General features: G+C 35.7%; 1 protein-coding gene across 1 annotated transcript; it reads right to left on the bottom strand.

Moving 5' to 3' along the window:
- Window positions 1-1,400: 1,400 nt before the first annotated feature.
- On the bottom strand, window positions 1,401-18,860 carry slc22a16 (solute carrier family 22 member 16). The gene is made up of 8 exons (XM_028439716.1): window positions 18,705-18,860; window positions 17,081-17,557; window positions 13,667-13,784; window positions 11,148-11,709; window positions 8,261-8,388; window positions 3,692-3,801; window positions 2,457-2,556; window positions 1,401-2,369 (listed from the first exon to the last, which is right to left on the bottom strand). Exons 1-8 carry the CDS (start codon window positions 18,746-18,748, stop codon window positions 2,193-2,195), a joined length of 1,716 nt encoding a protein of 571 aa, XP_028295517.1. The 5' UTR covers window positions 18,749-18,860; the 3' UTR covers window positions 1,401-2,192.
- Window positions 18,861-19,204: the final 344 nt, after the last annotated feature.

Raw genomic sequence — 19,204 nt, 5'->3', positions numbered from 1 at the left:
AGAGAAAAGCCTTGGAAACGCATTTATTTTTATGATTTCAATCCTAGCATTGAAAGTCCAGGGATCCATTAGGATAAATACATTTATTTTGATGTAGCTAAACTTTATAAAGTTTGTCTTGTAAAAGAAGACAAACATCTGCATCATCCTGTTTATAGAACGTTGGGTTTTTATAAATATTAAGAAAATAACGTTTTGTTTTTTTTTCATTTTCATCACATTAGGGAAAGTCTAATTTGGGTTTACAGATATCGAAATGTAGAAGTTGTAACAAACTGGTAATGTTGCACTTTATTTAAAAAGTGTATTTCCTAAAAAGAGGAAAAATATTAATAAAAATTAAAAAATAAATAAATTGATAGTTTATTCACTCATGAATATGTTAAAATAAAATGTATTGTTCATTTTGTCTAATTTGAGAATCTTTCGCTTATTGGAAAGCTTACCAGCATGATTCTTTAATTCTTTGCATAAACAGGTTATATATATATATTATTTTTATTTATTTATTTAATTTAAACAGTTTTAAATGAGACCTTGTTGTCTCAATGGCACCATACCCATATGAATGAATGTTGTAAATAAATTAATAAAACTGGTGATATTAATGGAAATTCATAATAAACAACCAACAAATTTATGTTTTGCAAATTTTCCTTTACTGTACCAAAATAAGTACCACACCCTTCTCAACCCCCGCCAGAAAAAACCAACGGCGTTCTGCCTCCCCAGAAAACTTGACTTGAGCAAAGGAGCAAACAGGTAAACCTAGACATTATCTTTTCACACCGTTACAGATGCCCTGAGATCGAGAAAGATAATAACAATAAAAAAAAAAAAAAAACAATAATAAATCCTTAGGTTTGAATTAAAAATATTAAATCCAAAGGCCGAGTTGGGACAGATTGTTTGTGTAGAAACTGAAAGTCACAGCATTTGTTCACGTCTTTGCTTCAATCGAGGTCAACGTTATTTTTGTCGACTAAAAATGTCCTTCATAGTTTTCAACAACTATATTTTTTTATTGATAATAACGTGACTATGACTGATTAAAAATATACTGTATATACATGTCAACAAAAAGTGCAATTTTGCCACAAGGAATGAAACCCGATCAGTTCTTATGTGATCATGTGACCTTACGCAGGTTGATCAATACTAAGTGATTTTTAAAATTGCTTTATATTTTAGTAAACTAGATCAGTAACACATTTTAGTCGACTAAAATATGTAATTTAGTTGACTAAAACTAGACTATAACTAAAAGAGTCCTGATGACTACATTTTGACTAAAACCAAATGAACGCTGGATGGATGATTGTTTTCTTGTCATAGTTTATTTATAAGTCATAAAATTTGCTCTTGTTGTAAATTAATATTTATATTTATATTTTTGTTAATTTTTTTTTTTTGTCTAATTTGCATGTATTTATTTCTGTATTCTATATTTTTAACCTATGGGAACCCATTCCCACCAGTAAAAACAAAAAATCAAAAACTAGGAAAAGTAAAATAAAAATAATACATTTTTATGTCAAAATTATGGGATTCTATTATAATAGTTTTCTATCATTATTATTGTTATTATTATAATTGTAATGGTAGTAGTATTCTTGTTGTTATTATTATTATTATTATTATACTTTTTCTAGTTTTTAATCATAATAATTAATTCTTAAGTCATAATTATGTGATTCATAATAATACATTATTATTATTATTTTATTATATAAATAAAACAATTAAAATTATAATTATTATCATCCATGAATCCTCTAAAGCTGCTAAATTAGAATTTTTTTAACCTTCCAAACTGATTTATTTTTGTTTTCTTAAGTGCTAAAGCAACAAAAATCAATTATTTGTTTCACAAACTATTTTAAAAAAATACACAGAAAACTAGCAAATTATAAAAAAAAAATAATCCTAATCATCAAAAAGAGTGAAATTATCGCACACACACACACACACACACACACACACACACACACACACACACTGCTCATGGTTTTCCTGATAAAGAAATTCACAGGTTTTTTGTGATTACAACAAAGCACCATGAACGACATAATTGTTGGTCACTTTGAAGAACAAAACAACAACAACAACATGACTCCGTCAGTTACCCCATGTTTGCTCATAGTTCCATTGATAATAAAGTGTGTTTCCTGTATCGCTGAGTCTTTTCCAGCTCAGCCAATGACATGTTGTGATTTCAGCTCGACTCCATCCTCAGGATGTTTATTTCTTTTTGTTTCACGTCCCAGAGATTCGGCCTCCTCCAGGGTGTTTGTCAGAGGTTTTCCCAGAGTTTCAGGCAACAGCAGCGTCAGAATTCCAATAATAAAGGCCAGTATTCCCACTATGAGCTGCACACACACACACACACACACACACCAGCGTTAAAGTCAAAGGTCGTTAGTGTGGATCAACAGATATACAGTAAATGTTATTACCTGAGGCAGGTAGATCCAGACATCAGCCAGGTACACACAGAACGGAGCGACCACGCTGCCCACACGGCACATCATACTCCCACTCCCCACAGCCAGAGACCTGAGGTCATACAGATTGATTGATTTTTGTATTTATTTCAACATGTAAACAGAATATCACAAGAAACAAAGAAAAACAAAAAGATTCTCAACACAATTTTGCAATTCAGCTTAAATTTTCCAAAAAAGAAGTAGAAAAAAGTACGTACTTATCCATAAAAGCTTCTCATCATAATAATTTACGATAAAAACTCTTCAATTCACCTCAAAAAGTCTTACACATAATTAAAAAAAAAATCAACAAATTCACAGTCAACATATACTAAAATACAATTTTAAAAACAAACAGCACCATAAGCAAACAAATAGAAATTTACTACAAAGGATTGTCCACACTAAATATTTTGAAAATCGTGTAATTATTATATAACTTGGTATTTTAATATTTAATAGGCCTCTTAAATCATAAAGTCTTTCTTTTTACATTTGATGCTAGTAAATTATTTTTTGCCAGTTTTTCATACGTGGAAGTATAGATTAGTCACTAGTTTAGCTTTAGCTAAGCTAGTACGGCTAATAGTGCCCTTCCATAACGTCTATTAACTAGTTGTATGTTTCCGAGACAGAGAAATGCAATTTTGGAGAGAATATAATACACTTTATGTACTGTAAGGTCTATCATCACAGTGCTATCCAGGTTAGCCCTGGTTAGCATTTTTAATACGGTTAAGTCAAGCTAACACAAGCTAATAATTGTGACACCTGTGCACTAGATGTGTTCTTTAAAGAATGGGGGGAGTTTGATAGTTAGGGTTAGGTTAAGGACAAGTTTAAAATCAATTAAAAGCCATTAATCGTAGTTTAAAAACAAAGACGGATGTTTCTTAAGTCTGGCTGTGCCACAGAATTTAAACCAATAGTTAAGCTTAGGAATTAGTTTCCAATTTAAATACATCTGTATTTTTCACATTCACTCTTCAGATCAAGTTAGACTGAATTAAACCTGCAACATACAGTAAGTGTTTAGACTAAGTCTTAATCCGAACGCTAAAATCCTAAATACAAAGATAAAAGTCCCTAAAAAGCACGTCCAGTGTTTTCCTCAAGGTTTGAGTCATTTTAAAGTTTTGGTGGAACTTATCGTATTATTTATCATTTTATTCACATTGGCAGATGTTGATGATTTACGTTCTTACCTGATGATGGTCGGGTAAAGTTCACAGCTGTACAGGTAGATCAGACCAAAGGCAATCGCTATGGCAAACTTTCCAATCATATTCAAAGCAACAGTCAGAGCCTGGATGTCCTGTGGACAACATTAATATGTTCATTTTATTACATTAAAACATGCTTAACGCCATGACTTTTAGGTACCTTTGGGGCACTTCAATTGGCTTATTATGTATTTAATAATGAAAATATAATTTGTGCATAAACCTTTTGAATTGTCATTTAATCAATGTTTTAAGTGAATATTAAAAACCTAAACTAACTGAAACCCTTTATACGTTACAGTATTTCACAGGAAGTAAAACCTTCAAACCCTGTTTTAAACTCTATCATCTCATAAATACTCACCTAACCTTTGACTTTTACACTTTTCATCAGAACTCTGACCTGTAGCAGCTAAACATAGCTGGACTTTATAGGGGCTTTGACTAAACACACACACACACACACACACACACACACACACACAGGCTCCTTTATTCCTTTATTATTGGATTTAACAACATGTGAAATCAGAGAATTTTAAAAAGTAATACATGGTAAACTTTTAAGAAGAGGTGGAAAAACCGTAATTATTGTATTATTGTTATTAATCCTAATAGTTTTTTACTAAATACTAAAGATGGAATAATAAATATATCGTGCGACAAAATATCACGAGTGGTATCGAGAATCTACTACACACCAGATTATTTTTTACATTCTTATTGAGTTAAAAATTTAACACTCAGAGTAAGTAGAATACAGTAGAATCAAATATAATTTATTTTGATTTTATTGTGAAGGAAGTTTCATTGCATGTAGTTTGTAAAATCGGGACAAAAACACAAAAGAAATAGAATAAATAAAGATAATTTATACAGAATGTTAGCGCCATAAAATAACTGAATGCACTGAATGTTTCTTGTGATAAATAAAATATAAATACTGTCTTATTTTCTTTTAATTTTGGAATAAGTCAAATAAAAGCATCGTTACTTTTCCAACTGCAAATTCTCCTTTCCAAAAAATATCAGATCATATTGTTATTGCGAACCCATCACCGTCTATCGTATCGTATCGTGAACTCAGTGTATCGTCCCACCCTTACTGATGTCGTACTATACACTACAAACTCAATGAGTAAATACTGTCTACTATATACTATAAGTATGATTAGGATGATTAGTTAAAATAAAAGTGTTAAAAAACTAATGGAAGACAAGAAGAGATGCTTTTATTTTGAAAAAGGGATGTTTGATTTTTAGCTTGAAGCTGGTCCCAGGACTATTTTATATTCCGCTCGCAATGCATCATGGGACGGTTGAGTATGACTAGTGTGCCCACCGTGCATGATTCATAAAATGTCCCCATATAGTATACATCTAATGTGAACGTCAGACATTATTATGACATTTATAATTCAGCCTATGTTTTCCTGATTAAAGCGTATTTTATTTCAGTGGTTCTCAAACTTTTTTGGCTCAAGTTCCCTTTTTTCTAACTTCTGAATTCATGTTTACCCCTTTGTCCGACTAGAACGTTTTTGCTCAGAATTCTGTGAAAAAATAACTTGATGGAATGAATGAGTGATAACACACATTTTAAATAATCTAATTTTGTAAATAAGTGAATGAAACAGTATTTAGATTTATTTCTATTGTTTTTATCATGTACGGCCATTTCCTGCTTGGTGTGGAACCAAGACGGACTTTTTGTGTATTTTGTCTGTATTCAGTATGTTTTTCTCTTATTTTGTGTGTTTTTGTTGTCGTTTTTGTGTGTTGTGGGTATTATTTAAATTAGTCTGTGTGTGTGTGTGTTTTTTGGTGTCGTTTGGTTGATTCTTATGCCGTTTCTCTGTTATTTTTGTGTATTTTGTAGTGATCTTGTGTATTTTTATCTCATTTGTTGTTGTTTTGTGTGTAGCTGGTCATAGTATTTTTCTCACTTTGTCTCTTTTTGGTGTCATTTTGTGTATTTTGTTGTTGTTTGTCTGTTCTTTTAATTATTAAGTATTTTTTTCACTAATTCTGTGTGTTTTTTTTGTCGATTTGTGAGTAATATTTAGTATGATTATCATTTTTAACTAAAAATAAATATTATAAAACCTCATATTTTTAATGCCGCAAGAGCTTCGTTGGTCGCTGCTACGTCCATTAGCAATAGTAGCCTTTAATAAATCGACTTGGTGGCTCATAATTTCAAACCTATAAATGATTTTCTTTTCTCCTTCTGTGTTTTTTTTAAATTACAGATCATATTAAATAAATGTATTTGTTCTTAAAGGATTAAACGTAACTTATTCTGCAGTCTAGAAATGAGAAATGCAAAGTCACAGACAGTGGTTTACTCTGGGGAGACCGTGGCATGCTTGTCTATCTATATTTGTCCATGTAAATGATTAATGGAAGTGACACACACTGGTTTTGCTTAAAAAGACTGCATTTGGAGATGTATTATAGTGGGTTACTACGGCAACAATGTATTAAAAGATGTGTAGCTTGATTTGTAGTTTACCCTGTGGTCATGGTCGCCTTAAAAGCCCAAATGAAAGATTTAGTCGGACATGAAGTACCAGCTGTTTACCCACTCAACTGTATTTAACACCAACTGGGTCAGAGCACAGATACAACATGTACAAGTCTCTCATGTATCACTGGTTATATCAGAGTCCTGGGAGGATTTTAAATATGAGGACAATAAAAAAAACCAAACTAAGAGTGTGGACAGATTGTTTTAGTATGAGAAGTATGAAAAAGGCTTAACAACAGTAATCCTATTCGTGTGTCTAGTGTTTCCCTACAGCTCCTCACTTCTAGGAACTGGATTCTGCCGACGACAGCAGGACAGTCACATGTGCACGGCTCCAAATACAGGAAACATCTGACATTTAAACTAAAGGATAGGAAACACAAGGCTGATGTTGTATGGTGTAATTGTATTTGCCAATTGCCAAATACATTGTTATCATTGGAGTTCTTATTTTTTCTTCCGCACTTCCTTTGTCCTTGAACTCCTCCTAAGCTATTAATTCAGCACTAATGACACGTGTGTCATCTCATAGGGACAATGTCAAGGGTGTCCAGTCGACCGTTTTTGGAGCCAAAATATCAAGGTCAAGGTTAAGGTCGCGTCAAGTGTCAAAAACCAAAATTTTCCATATCTGTACGCATATTTATCGTCCAAGTTTGATGCTTACATTTATGAAAAGCTCATCTCAAGTGGAGTATTTTATTTCATTGGACCGAAGCTGTACGAGCTACCAGTAAAAAGATCGATAGGGGTCAAAGTTCATGACGTCACAAAAAAAAAACTTTTTCACAAAAAGTTTGGCCACAAATTGAGATTCAGTGCTCAGACTGGTACCATTGAACAACATTTTCCTTCAATGTGTGACCTTGATCATTTGCTCAAGGTCATATTTAAGGTCAAGGTCAGTCTTCTGTTTTTCCTGCATTATTACTTTCAGTTTGATTAGTAAAAAGAACAAACTTGTCAACAAATCCAGATACAGGTTGTCATTTTTGCCAATTTTTTCAAAGTGCCAAATACGTATTCGCCTTGCGATACAGGTCTTACCTAGTTATAATTGTAATTTCAAAGATCTGTTGCTGTCATAATCATAATTAAATTGTAATTGAGTGTAGATAATTAACTTTAAATTGTAATTGCCATGAAAATTCCATAAAAATTGTCAATTATTGCTTAACGCAAAACTGGGGAACCATGTAACAGTTCTATGTGCAGTTCAACACATCTGTAGTTAACAATTATTAAAATACGTTTCACATTAAGCTTTCCCACATTTTACCATTTAAAATATATATATATATAAATCTAAAGGTATACTGACACAAAAAAATGTCTATATTACACCTATATTTTTATTGATTAGGAATCCTAACAAGGTAATCAATAGATAGGAAAGAAAATAGATATTTGTTGTTAGTGTATTTTACAGCTGATTTAGGACTCGTCAGCATTAGAGATGGAAAGTTAACTTTTATTAGATTATTTATTTAAGGCTCAGTAAATGTAATTGAACTTTAGTCATTGAGAACATAATTGTAATTGACTTTCTCAGGATAAAAAAAACAATTATAATTTCATTGTAATTGGAAAAAATGCTGGTCACTGAAATCGTAATTGAATTATAATTGAACATGGATAATTGAAAATGTAATTGTAACTGAAAAATGTAATTGATCCCAACCCTGGTCCCATTATTATTACTACCCTGTATGTACTGACTACATCTGAAATATAAAGAAAGTAAAAGTGATCCTGAAATGTCCATGTTATCTTTATTTTCCTACTTTTTCAGTAATTTTGGTTAATATTTAGAGTCCACCCATGGTAGTTTTTTTTTTTTTTGTTAGGCGTGGTATAGTTAAATAAATAAAAGAACACAACTCTAATTTGTCATATATTGATGTATTTTGATTTTATTGTGTATAACTTATCGGGTAAAAATCACCCAGCGATAGTGATGGTGTTACTAATTTTAGCGATAGTGTTCTAGGGTTAAAGGTAAAGAAAGGTTGTGTACGTACAGCAGGCACCGCAATGATGAGCATACAGGCCACTCCAGCCAGCAGCAGTGCAGGGGCGCAGGTTTTCTTCCTCCCAATTCGGTCCATTGCAAAGCAGCCAATCATGTAGGAGGGCAACTCCACCACTCCTGAAAACAGCCAATCCAGTCGCACTTGGTCAGAGGTCAGTGCATATGGAAAGTATTCACAGCACTTCACTTTTCCCACATTTCATCATGTTACAGCCTTATTCCAAAAGGGATTCAATTCATTTTTTTCCTCAAAATTCTACACACAATACCCCATAATGACAACATGAAAAACATTTTTTTAAATGTTTGCAAATTTATTAGAAATAAAGAATGAAAATATAACATATACATAAGTATTCACAGCCTTTGCTCAGTAGCTTTGGATAGGGAGCGTCGGTGCACAGCCGTTTTCAGATCCCTCCAGAGATGTTCAATGGGATTCAAGTCTGGGCCCTGGCTGGGCCACTCTAGGACATTCACAGAGTTGTCCTGAAGCCACTCCTTCGATATCTTGGCTGTGTGCTTAGGGTCGTTGTCCTGTTGAAAGATAAACCGTCGCCCCAGTCTGAGGTCAAGAGGTTTTCTGCATTCATTTTTCCCTCAGTCTTGACTAGTCTACCTGTTCCTGCTGCTGAAAAACATCCCCACTGCATGATGCTGCCACCACCATGCTTCACTGTAGGGATGGTATTGGCCAGGTGATGAGCGGTGTCTGGTGTCCTCCAAACATAACGCTTGGCATTCACGCCAAAGAGTTCAATCTTTGTCTCATCAGACCAGAGAATTTTTGTTTCTCATGGTCTCAGGTGCTGGGCTGCCATGTGCCTTTTACTAAGAAGTGGCTTCCATCTGGCCACTCTACCATACAGGCCTGATTGGTGGAGTGCTGCAGTGATGGTCGTCCTGCTGGAAGGTTCTCCTCTCTCCACAGAAGAACCCTGGAGCTCTGTCAGAGTGACCATCGGGTTGTTAGTCACCTCCCTCACTAAAGCCCTTCTTCCCCGATCACTCAGTTTAGAGGGACGACCAGCTCTAGGAAGAGTCCTGGTGGTTCCAAACTTCTTCCATTTATGGATGATGGAGGTCACTGTGCTCATTGGGACCTTTAAAGCAGCAGAAATGTTTCTGTACCCTACCCCAGACCTGTGCCTGGAGACAATCCTGTCTCAGAGGTCGACAGACAATTCCTTCGACTTCATGCTTGTTTTGTGGTCTGACATACACTGTTAGCTGTGGGACCTTATATAGACAGGTGTGTGCCTTTCCAAATCATGTCCAAATCAACTGAATTTACCACAGGTGGACTCCAGTTAGGCTGTAGAAACATCTCAAGGATGATCAGTGGAAACAGAATGCACCTCAGCTCAATTTTGAGCTTGATCTCAGTGATTTCTTTGTTTTTTATTTTTAATAAATTTGCCAAAAATCTCAAACACATATTTTAAAGTTGTCATTATGGGGTATTATGTGTAGAATTTAGAGGAAAAAAAAGTGAATTTAATCCCTTTTGGAATAAGGCTGTAACATGATGAAATGTGGGAAAAGCGAAGCACTGTAACATGACGAGCAGTCGTCTTCTGATTTATAGGTTTAAAATAAACCAAGGGATGTCAGGAAATTATCATTGGCTTTACAAGATCATCACAAGGGCAGCACATGTTTCGTGGTTGGCTCAACATGAAGCCTTTGTACTGTGGAGATCCAGTTTCCTCCAGATGCTAAACGGCTAATGACTAGCAGACCAATGATTTCGTGTGACGTATGCATCCTACATTAGGTACATGCGCACGCAGATTCAGCACAAAACAACCGGAGAACTGCATTGTACGAGCATCGGCACACGATTGACACTTTTGTTTTCATATAAAAACAACACAATGCCATAATAATTAATTAATTGCACAAATAGGAGAACCAACAATCCAGGACTTACATTTTACAACATACCGGCTTTGTCCACATTGAAAGGGGTCTATTGATTTTAGTCTTAGTCACTCACTAAAGTCACATTTTAGTTTTTTTGTCAGTACTTCTTAAATTTATGTTCTCGTTGCTGAATAAAGGGTTGTTGAGGAAAAGTTTTAGTTGGTGAAATGAACACTGGTAGTTGCTACAGTAGCATACTTATGTGCAGGGGTTTTCCTGCTGTCTTTGTTTTCCTTTGCTACTCTCATTTTCTTCCCACAATTCAAAACCCTTTATGTTAGGAAACGTTAGGACCAACAATGAGTCGATTGTGTACCAGGTTTTACATGGTTCGCGGGTTGCGATGGTGTTTACCAATCCTAATCTGGATAAATCAATCTAGAGAATGAATGAATGAACTATGCCATGAAGTATAGTATGAGTAACAAATGAAGATTGGGTTCTTTCTCAAAGACAGGACTCCAGAATTGTCAAACTAAATGTATGGCTAGAAAACTACATGCTAATAAGGGGGCGGGGTAAAGCAAATTCAGGCTTTCCATTGGCTTTTGAAAATATTACAGCCCATCAGAGAGATGGATTTGGTTTTAGACCCTTCTATGTACCTATTTACATTAGATCTAGTTTTTGCCACACTAGTGAGAAAGTACACCTTACCATTAAAGCACCGTCATCACTAGTAGACCTAAAATAAGGTCAAAATTGTCTACTTGTAGATCATTTTGCTTTACTAGTAAGGTCTACTTGTGTACTAGTTCACCGTAATCCTTTACGAGTAGAACAAACTTTCCGTTTACTAATACTACTACATTTTTAAATTTAAGTTAAATCCACTCGTTTTCTCTACTGCCTGTGAGTGAAAGCAACATTTTTGTTGTGCGGTTCCATTAAATATTCAACGTTTTGGTTTTTCTTTTATGCATTTTGACAGAATTCATTGACGGACTTACCAGCGAGGAAGAGGTTAATGTACTGGTTTCCTCCCAGGTTGACGGAACCCAAAGAGAAGACGTAGTAACCCAGACTACCAACAAACCAGATGGCCCACACTGTGCAGGTCCGTCCTGCCATTCTCCAGCTACCAAACAGATCCAGGATGGACAGCTTCTTCTCAGGTTGCGCCGTGTGATTTTCTGCCTCCGAGTCCATCAGAGCTGCACCGTTGTTGCTCTTCTCCAGCTCCATGAGCTCCTCAGCCTTGAGTCGGCACTCGAGGCCGTTGAAGCGAGCCATGGAGTCCAGCAGGGTCTGCGTTTCCTCGTAGCGACCCTTGGCCAGCAGGTAAAAAGGCGTCTCGGGGAATTTCCAGCAGAAAAGGAGGAAGGGCGACGTGCAGATGGAGAGGATGATCTGGTAGATCCACCACACACGCACCAGGTAACCAGTCAGGGCCACCACCATGATGCCAACCGCGAAGGCCGCATGCACGTGCATGGAGGTCCAGGTGCGCACTTTGTTTCCTGTGAATTCTGTCACGTAGACAAACACGACCACCAGATAGCCACTGGAGACCTGCCAGAATGAGAGTGAGTGAGGTACAATCGACAAAAATACACACTCGTGCACACACAGTGTAGAACTCTAGAACAGTAGATCAAGTGTTAATGGATATCAACAGGAACGACACCAGTGTCCTTTGATTTATTTGGAGGTTAAACAGTCTTGGCTGTAGCTGGGTTTCCATTACCCTTGGAAATCTAAATAGTGCAAAAAAAAAAACTGGTACTGGAACAACCTACATTTAGAAAAACCACTCAAATATTGCTAAAAAGTTTTAACGCTTTCATGAGGAGGTATTTCAGACGTTTTGATATTGAAATTTGTCATGGAAACACTTCTGCAAATACATGTCACAGAATGTGACGTACCTGGTCACATGACCACTTCTCTCTGAGAAAACATGACGCGGTACGTGTAAATAGAAGAGGAGATCAAGACATTTCTTAGCATTACACTTACAAATCATTACCGCCACATGAGACGTGAAACAACAAAGGAATGCAAAGTGTTATAAAGAGGTTTTGAGCGTCCGTCTTTCTACAGAGAAGTCTCCCGGGATGAGATTTCATGGGAGTTATGAGCCCAAAGCAACGTTCAATGGAAACACGTTCAAAGCGCAATTATACTTTGTCGACGTTTAGAAATATTGGTTTTATTTTGTGAAAATCTGTAATGGAAACGCAGCTTGTGTTCGAAATGGCACACTCCATACTATACACTACAAACTCAATGAGTATATACTGTCTACTATATAGTATGATTAGGATGATGAGTGTTCCCAGGTATAGAAGTATACTTCCAAGTTTCCCAAGATGCATTTGGAACCTACAACGACAAAAACCTGAATCACACTGAAGCTAAATATCTCTGTTGATTCTCCACCTTTGAAAGGTCTGAAAACATTTTAAGCGAGAAAGTGACCAAGTAAAACATCAACATGTCTTCATTTGATTCATAAAACTCACGTTTCATGCCGACATTAAGGAGATTTTCAGAGACGTGTCATTGTGCTTAACTTCAAAACAAGAGCTTTATTTACAAAAGTGCAAAAAAACTTATGGAAGACAAGAAGATATACTTTTGTTTTGAAAAGATTATGTTGGATTTTTGGCTTGAAGCCTGTCCCAGGACCATTTTTACGTTCCACTCGCAATGCATCATGGGACGGTTGAGTATGACTCATGTGCCCACCGTGCATACTTAACAAATGTCCTCATAAGGTATTGCTCACATTCTCAATCTTTTCATACTATCTAATATGAACGTTCAACATATTCATTTTGACGTCAGACTTAGTATGAGTAGTACGTAGTGCGATTTCGAATACAGCTTTTATTTCATTAGTTGAATGCCCCGGAATGCTTTCTACTCTTAAAAGGACATGGTCTCATTCCCAACCACCGGTCCGTGGACCATTCGCAAAGATAAAATAAAGTTTTAAATCATATTTTTATGTATTTTCTGCTAATTTCATTTTGAAAAAGCATCACTCCTGCATCTGATTGGACTCCCAAAACAGACGCCTCTGGAGAGTATATTTTCTGAGTGGGAGAGGAGCGCACACACCCACGCAAAACCCACCCACAAACTTGATCTGGCAGTGGAGTACGTTAGTGGTGACATGTTGCGTGGCACACAAAAGGTTGGTATAGGCCACTAATCGACACAGAGAGCATTTGAGGATCTGACTGCGAAGAGTTGTAAGTGCACCGCTAATCTTTAACTGGTGTCCTGCTCTATGTGACAAACAACAGCTGCCTCTGAGGCAGGCTGGGGGGATGGGAGGGAAAGTCTGAACTCACTGAAGAAGCGCTTTCAGCACAAACTTAACGACCATGTCGGCCTGTGGCTCTAATCACTCCCTTCCTTTAGCATGAAAATACTAAACTAAAGCATGAATCACTGTCTCTAATAGTATGAATTGGTTCAAGATACTGATATGTATTATGTGAACAAACATTAAAGTTACCATGGCGAGCAGAAAGCGGATTGATACAAACAGATAGTAGTTTCCACAGAAGGCAACAAGCACTCCAAGGGCAAACTGACAGAGGCTGGTGAACATCAGAATCTTCACACGACCAACTCTGGTGGGGGGAAAAAGAGGGGAAATGGAATGAAACCCAGAGAGAGCACATGGTAGAAGCACTAACAAAGGAATGTTGAGGGAAGCCCTGACCTTACCATGTTCACATTCAAACTGAGACTGGGAATAAGTCTGCTTTGTATTAGAATTGTAGCAAAGGCTGCGGTCAGACTGACAATGTTGTATTTTTTTGTATTTTGGCATTAGTTTTGATTAAAAATGTGATCACAGTTTTTTGGGGAGAAAGTCTGGCATGTCTATCATTTTTGGTCAGCGTATGTTTCGATAATTAGATTTTTTGTTAAATAGCGTAAAAAAATTAAATTGCTTAAAGAATTGCTTAAAATATTGCTCTAAAAATTGCTTAAAAAATTGCATAAAGAATAGCGGGTATTTGATTTTCATTTCAAAATTTATAAAGCATTTTTCTTCATAAGGGTCAAGAAGGGATAAAAAGTTTGAAGTTCTTTGCGAAGCAAATTTGGCATGTCTATCATTTTTGGTCAGCGAATGTTTCGATAATAAAATTTTTTGTTAAATAGCGTAAAAAATTTAAGTTGCTTAAAAAAATTGCTTAAAAAAACTGCGTTAAAAAATGCTTAAAAAAACTGCGTTAAAAATTGCTTAAAAAAACTGCTTTAAAAATTGCGTTAAAAATTGTCTAAAGAATAGCGGGTATTTGATTTTCATTTTAAAATTTATAAAGCATTTTTCTTCATGAGGGTCAAAAAGGGATTAAAAAGTTTGAAGTTTTTTGGGGAGCAAGTTTGTCATGTCTATTATTTTCGGTCAGCGTATGTTTTGGTCATTGAATTTTCATAAAATAGCGTAGAAAATAAGCATAGAAAACAGCGTAGGACAGAGTGGTTATTTGATTTTCATTTTAAAATTTAAAAAATTAAGATTGAAATTCAATAAAGTTTTCTTTAAGGATCAAAAGGGGAAAAAACAAAACTTAATTCAAAAAAACTTTTGATTTTTATTTTCGGTTTCCAAAAACTTATGAAATGAAGACAGAAAAATAAAAAGACCATTTTTTTTCATACTGTGTGACTGGAAATTGCTGTTTTCAATGTAAGAGCATTTGAGGACGGTGCTTTTTTTTTTTTTTTTTTAAAGTATCCTTTTGTGAACGAATAATCCAAAAAAACAAATCATACGCCGACCATTTTCAATAACAATACAGACATGTATCATTTTCTTTACGAGTATCAAATGAAGACGGCAGACAGAAATAAAACATGCTTTTTAATCCCTTTGGACACTGACCTTAAACGGCCTCTGAAAAGCAAGCCTTGTTTTCATAATTCCAGTCATAAGAACCACTAATTTGACTGTAAATTGATTAAATTCTTAAATGCGGTTCATGTCAGGAGACCAGAGACAGTTGCAGACTCAGAGTCAGAGTAACCAACGTCTACAGTTGGTTTTAGCCATTTATAAAACAGCATCGTAGTATCAGATACTGTAACAACTCAGAGTAAGAATAGCCTGGTCTCACCCTGACCCATCATCCCTTGCCAACATATTCATTATGTGAAGCTTCAGAAGCACCTTGTAGTACCATCTCCACACGTTTACACATTAAATACTTAGCATGTGATGATACAACATGGTGAAGTTGGATACGTGTAAGTAAATAGCATTCTTTATGGGTTGGATTGACCTGTACCACTGTTTTTATATGAAAGTGAAAAATGTTCCTATTATCTTTCTGATCATCGGTTCAACTTCCTACAGCATAATACAGTGGTTCCCAAACTGTGGGGCGCCCCCCATAAGAGAGTGTGACGTAAATTAATAATAATCTTCGTCCTATGTTATTTTTTATGCGTTTTAAAGAATAGTCACAATTTTTCTTACCTTTTTCAATAAAAGTTACATTTTTGTCCCGATTTGTTGAAATTTTGTGAATAAATGATAAATAAATAACATTTTTATTCCTCAAAAGGGGGCGCAGCAGAAAAGTTAAAGAACCACAGCTGTAATCAATAATATACAAGTAAACTAAATGCCTTTTTAAAGTTAGACAGCTAAAGTAAAGTAGCTTAAATAACTCTTTATCTCTGCACTTGAAGTTTTAATTGTGTTGTTCATTGTACAATTCTACCTCTTGGCACAAATAAAGAAACCTAACTTCTACAGATCAAGATCCCAGACAGTTTATTATTCATTTCATGGAATAATTTGAGGAAATTTTGCCAGATTTTGGAAAAATTTGAAGTTATTTCAAAAATGTGTGCTTAAAAATGTGTCATGTGATATAAGAACTGGAAAACTGAGCTCTGCAATGCAAATATTGTGTATTTTAATGTAATGTTTGTATGTGGAGGGGCTGAAATATCTATAGCTGAATTAGTTGGTATTTTACAAAATGTTCCATGTTTTTTCTACCATTTTTACTTTCTTTGATGCTCTAAAGGGCCGAATGTGGCCCCCGGACCTTAAATTTGACACATGTGGCCTTTTTGTTTCTGGATTAGCCAACATTCTCTTCGTGGAACACCATTATATCACAGCCAATTTACATTCCTTTATATCAACATCTTGTTATTAATTAGCCACTTGCTAATTGATCGCTATCACACAAATAATCTTGCCTTATTGAATAAACTGGGACAAAAATGCAGCCCTGGCATTGTGTGTCCAGACCAGCCCAGATACGGTGTTTACCATCAGACCAGCCCACTACATTATCAATGACACCAAAGCCGTTATTAAGTCAGTGATGCTCAACATGTGGCTCGTTATGTCTTCATTTTAACTATTATTCTCCGTGCAAACCTTAAAAGGGGGAAACTTTTTCTATTTCCTTTGTCCCATTTTTGCCTCTTTTCAAAAAGTTTTGACATTTTTTTCAGACTTTTTAAATACCAATTTTTTCCTTATTTTTTGTCCACTTTTGCAAGTTCTTTTTGATACTTTAATCCAATTTTTGTCCTTTCTTTCATTTTTTTGGCCACTTTTTATCCCAATGAGCTAACTTTTGCCATATAACTAAAACTTGTTTCCTTTTTTCCTACAATTTACCTCTTTTTGTTCCACATTTTGCCCTTTTTTACTATTGTTTGCCACTATTTTGCTCATTAAAGCTACCCTTTAACCATTACATAGCACCTGGTTCCTCTTTATTTGTCCATTTTTTGGCCACTCTTGACTGCTTTTGGCCCATTTTACTCACTTTACATTCTTTTCTTGCCCATTTTTGCCTCTTTTGGATGATTTTTGGCCACAATATCACATCTGCCTCCACACGCTTGTAAAAAAAACCCTGATCTGAGCTCTTCTTGAACTCACCTATCAGCAATGTCTCCAAACACCAGCGCTCCAATCAAAACTCCCAGCATGAAGGAGGGCTGGCACAGTTTGGCCAACCATTCTCTGTCACACACCAAGTCCCAGTCAGTCACTATGTTTTGGTACACCTCAGTGTGGTCAAAAATAAAGCCCCCAGTGCACGCTTTAGTGGTTTTGTTGCCATCAAAGTTATAAGTGAAGCCTTCAGGGTTGATCCGCTGAGCACTGCGACACCGGCTGAGCTCCCACTGGTCTCCTTCAGCCGTCCTCACCACCAAAGGTGAACTTCCTGGTTTAAAGAACGGAATGACATCTTCCAAACTTGACACAGTCGTGTTACCCCACAGGACATCTGTGATGTTTCCGGGTCCGGAGCACACAAAGTTTGGAGTTTCCACCAGGAAAACTGAGGCCAGGTAATGGATGCCACATGCTATGGCCTGGAAGGCTGCTGCAAAGTACAGGCATGCTTGGAACCTGAACACAAAGAAAGCAGTATATGAAGAACATGTGGAAAAAACACACACTTAAATTGTAATTGAAGAAGTTGGAAGGAATATAAAGCCCAACATAATACACAAAATAACTCCCAAAACACACAAATCGACAGCAAAATGCATAAAGTACACAAAACACGCACAGAATGATTCATAAACCAGAAAAGGACAACAAAGACAGACACAGCAACCACTTAAACAAACAAAATGACAACAAAAACATCAACACATTACACAATAGCTCTAAAGACACACAAACTGTCAACAAAATTACACAAAATGACAACAAAACAGAAAGTGACCCCAAAAATGTAGAAAATGACAGAAAAACACTCAAAATTACAACAAGAACACAAAAAAATATGTTAATGCTGTATTAATGCTCAGATTGATCATTAATCTAAATGCAGACATGATGTGGCCCTCAGATTAGATACAATCACATTTTTGTGCCCCCCTGCTATAGAGTGAGGAGTTGACCAATGGAATATCAAAAATAATAAAGATTAAAAGAACAACCAAAAGTAAGGAAAACAAGGACAAAAAAAAAACAAAACTCAGATTATGTCATTGCACCTGAGAATCTCTGAACAAGCTTCAAAGTTTTAGGATTAAAAAAAAAAAGAGTAAAAAAAATCTATCAGGGAATGTTTTTTCCCAGCATGCTTGTCAAAAGAAAAGTTTATTTCAAAATAAAAGTCCAACATGCAAGACATTAAGTATTTATTTATTTATTTATTTATTTATTTATTTATTTATTTATTTGTTTGTTTATTTATTTTTGACCAGCTACCGAGTACAGATCCGCAACCCACTTTTGGGTCCCGACCCACCAGTTGACAATGACTGAACTCGGCGCTTTAAGGAAAATAATTGCTTCCATGCTTTGAAAGATTTTTGTTCAGACACACCAGATGTTTCTTATTTTCCAACTCAAAGAAGAAGAAGAAGAAGAAATAAGCTAATTTTGATTTACTTTTAGTTGTAATCATGACTAAAATGATACTCGTTGTCCAGTGTTTGATTCCCCCCAAAAAATGTAAACAAGACTTTTTGGAAGCTCAATAAATACACCGTGGTGACGTGTGCCAATGAAGTAATTGGAGTTTGTTGACTAAAAAAAGTACCTTTTAAAGTGTCCCAGCTCGTCGAATATCCTCTCCACGGTCATTTTCTGTCTTTCCTGGGCTGTTTGTTCTGCGCGCAAAGGTTCCCGGTGCGTCCTAGCGCGGATCCAGGCAGCGGATCATTACGCTCCGGAGCCCAGAGCCAAATAACGCGTCATGGAGAAGGCAGGGCGCGCGCTCCAAATGGACACAGAGCGCATGACGCGTTTGTTTTTGTTGACTTAACCCTCTTTGTTTACACAGCCTCTAATTGTTGTACATTATTAAAGAAGAAAAGGAAAACCAACCAACTGTAGTATATATACTGTAAATCAGAATTGTTTTACATGTAAATATGTAAACATTGGTTCATAACTTGCAAAAAAATATGTTTTTTTTTTTTTGGACAAACTTTAAGTGTTAACTTTCACAGCAAATTTTGGTTTAGTTTAAATCATAGTCTTTTGACTAAAATGTAACAAGTTTAGTCGAAATGTAGTAATCAGGACTATTTTAGTCAA

Source organism: Gouania willdenowi, chromosome 24, assembly GCF_900634775.1.
Source record: "Gouania willdenowi chromosome 24, fGouWil2.1, whole genome shotgun sequence".
Classification (NCBI taxonomy): domain Eukaryota; kingdom Metazoa; phylum Chordata; class Actinopteri; order Blenniiformes; family Gobiesocidae; genus Gouania; species Gouania willdenowi.
This window is presented reverse-complemented; position numbering and strand designations above follow the sequence as displayed.

Coding starts and splice junctions, on each gene's coding strand:
- slc22a16 (XM_028439716.1), bottom strand. CDS start 18,748: ATGACCGTGGAGAGGATATTCGACGAGCTGGGACACTTTAAAAG. Junction 13,785..17,080: donor TTTGGAGACATTGCTGATAG/GTGAGTTCAAGA, acceptor TCCCCCCACCAG/AGTTGGTCGTGTGAAGATTC. Junction 2,557..3,691: donor CTTTACCCGACCATCATCAG/GTAAGAACGTAA, acceptor GTATGACCTCAG/GTCTCTGGCTGTGGGGAGTG.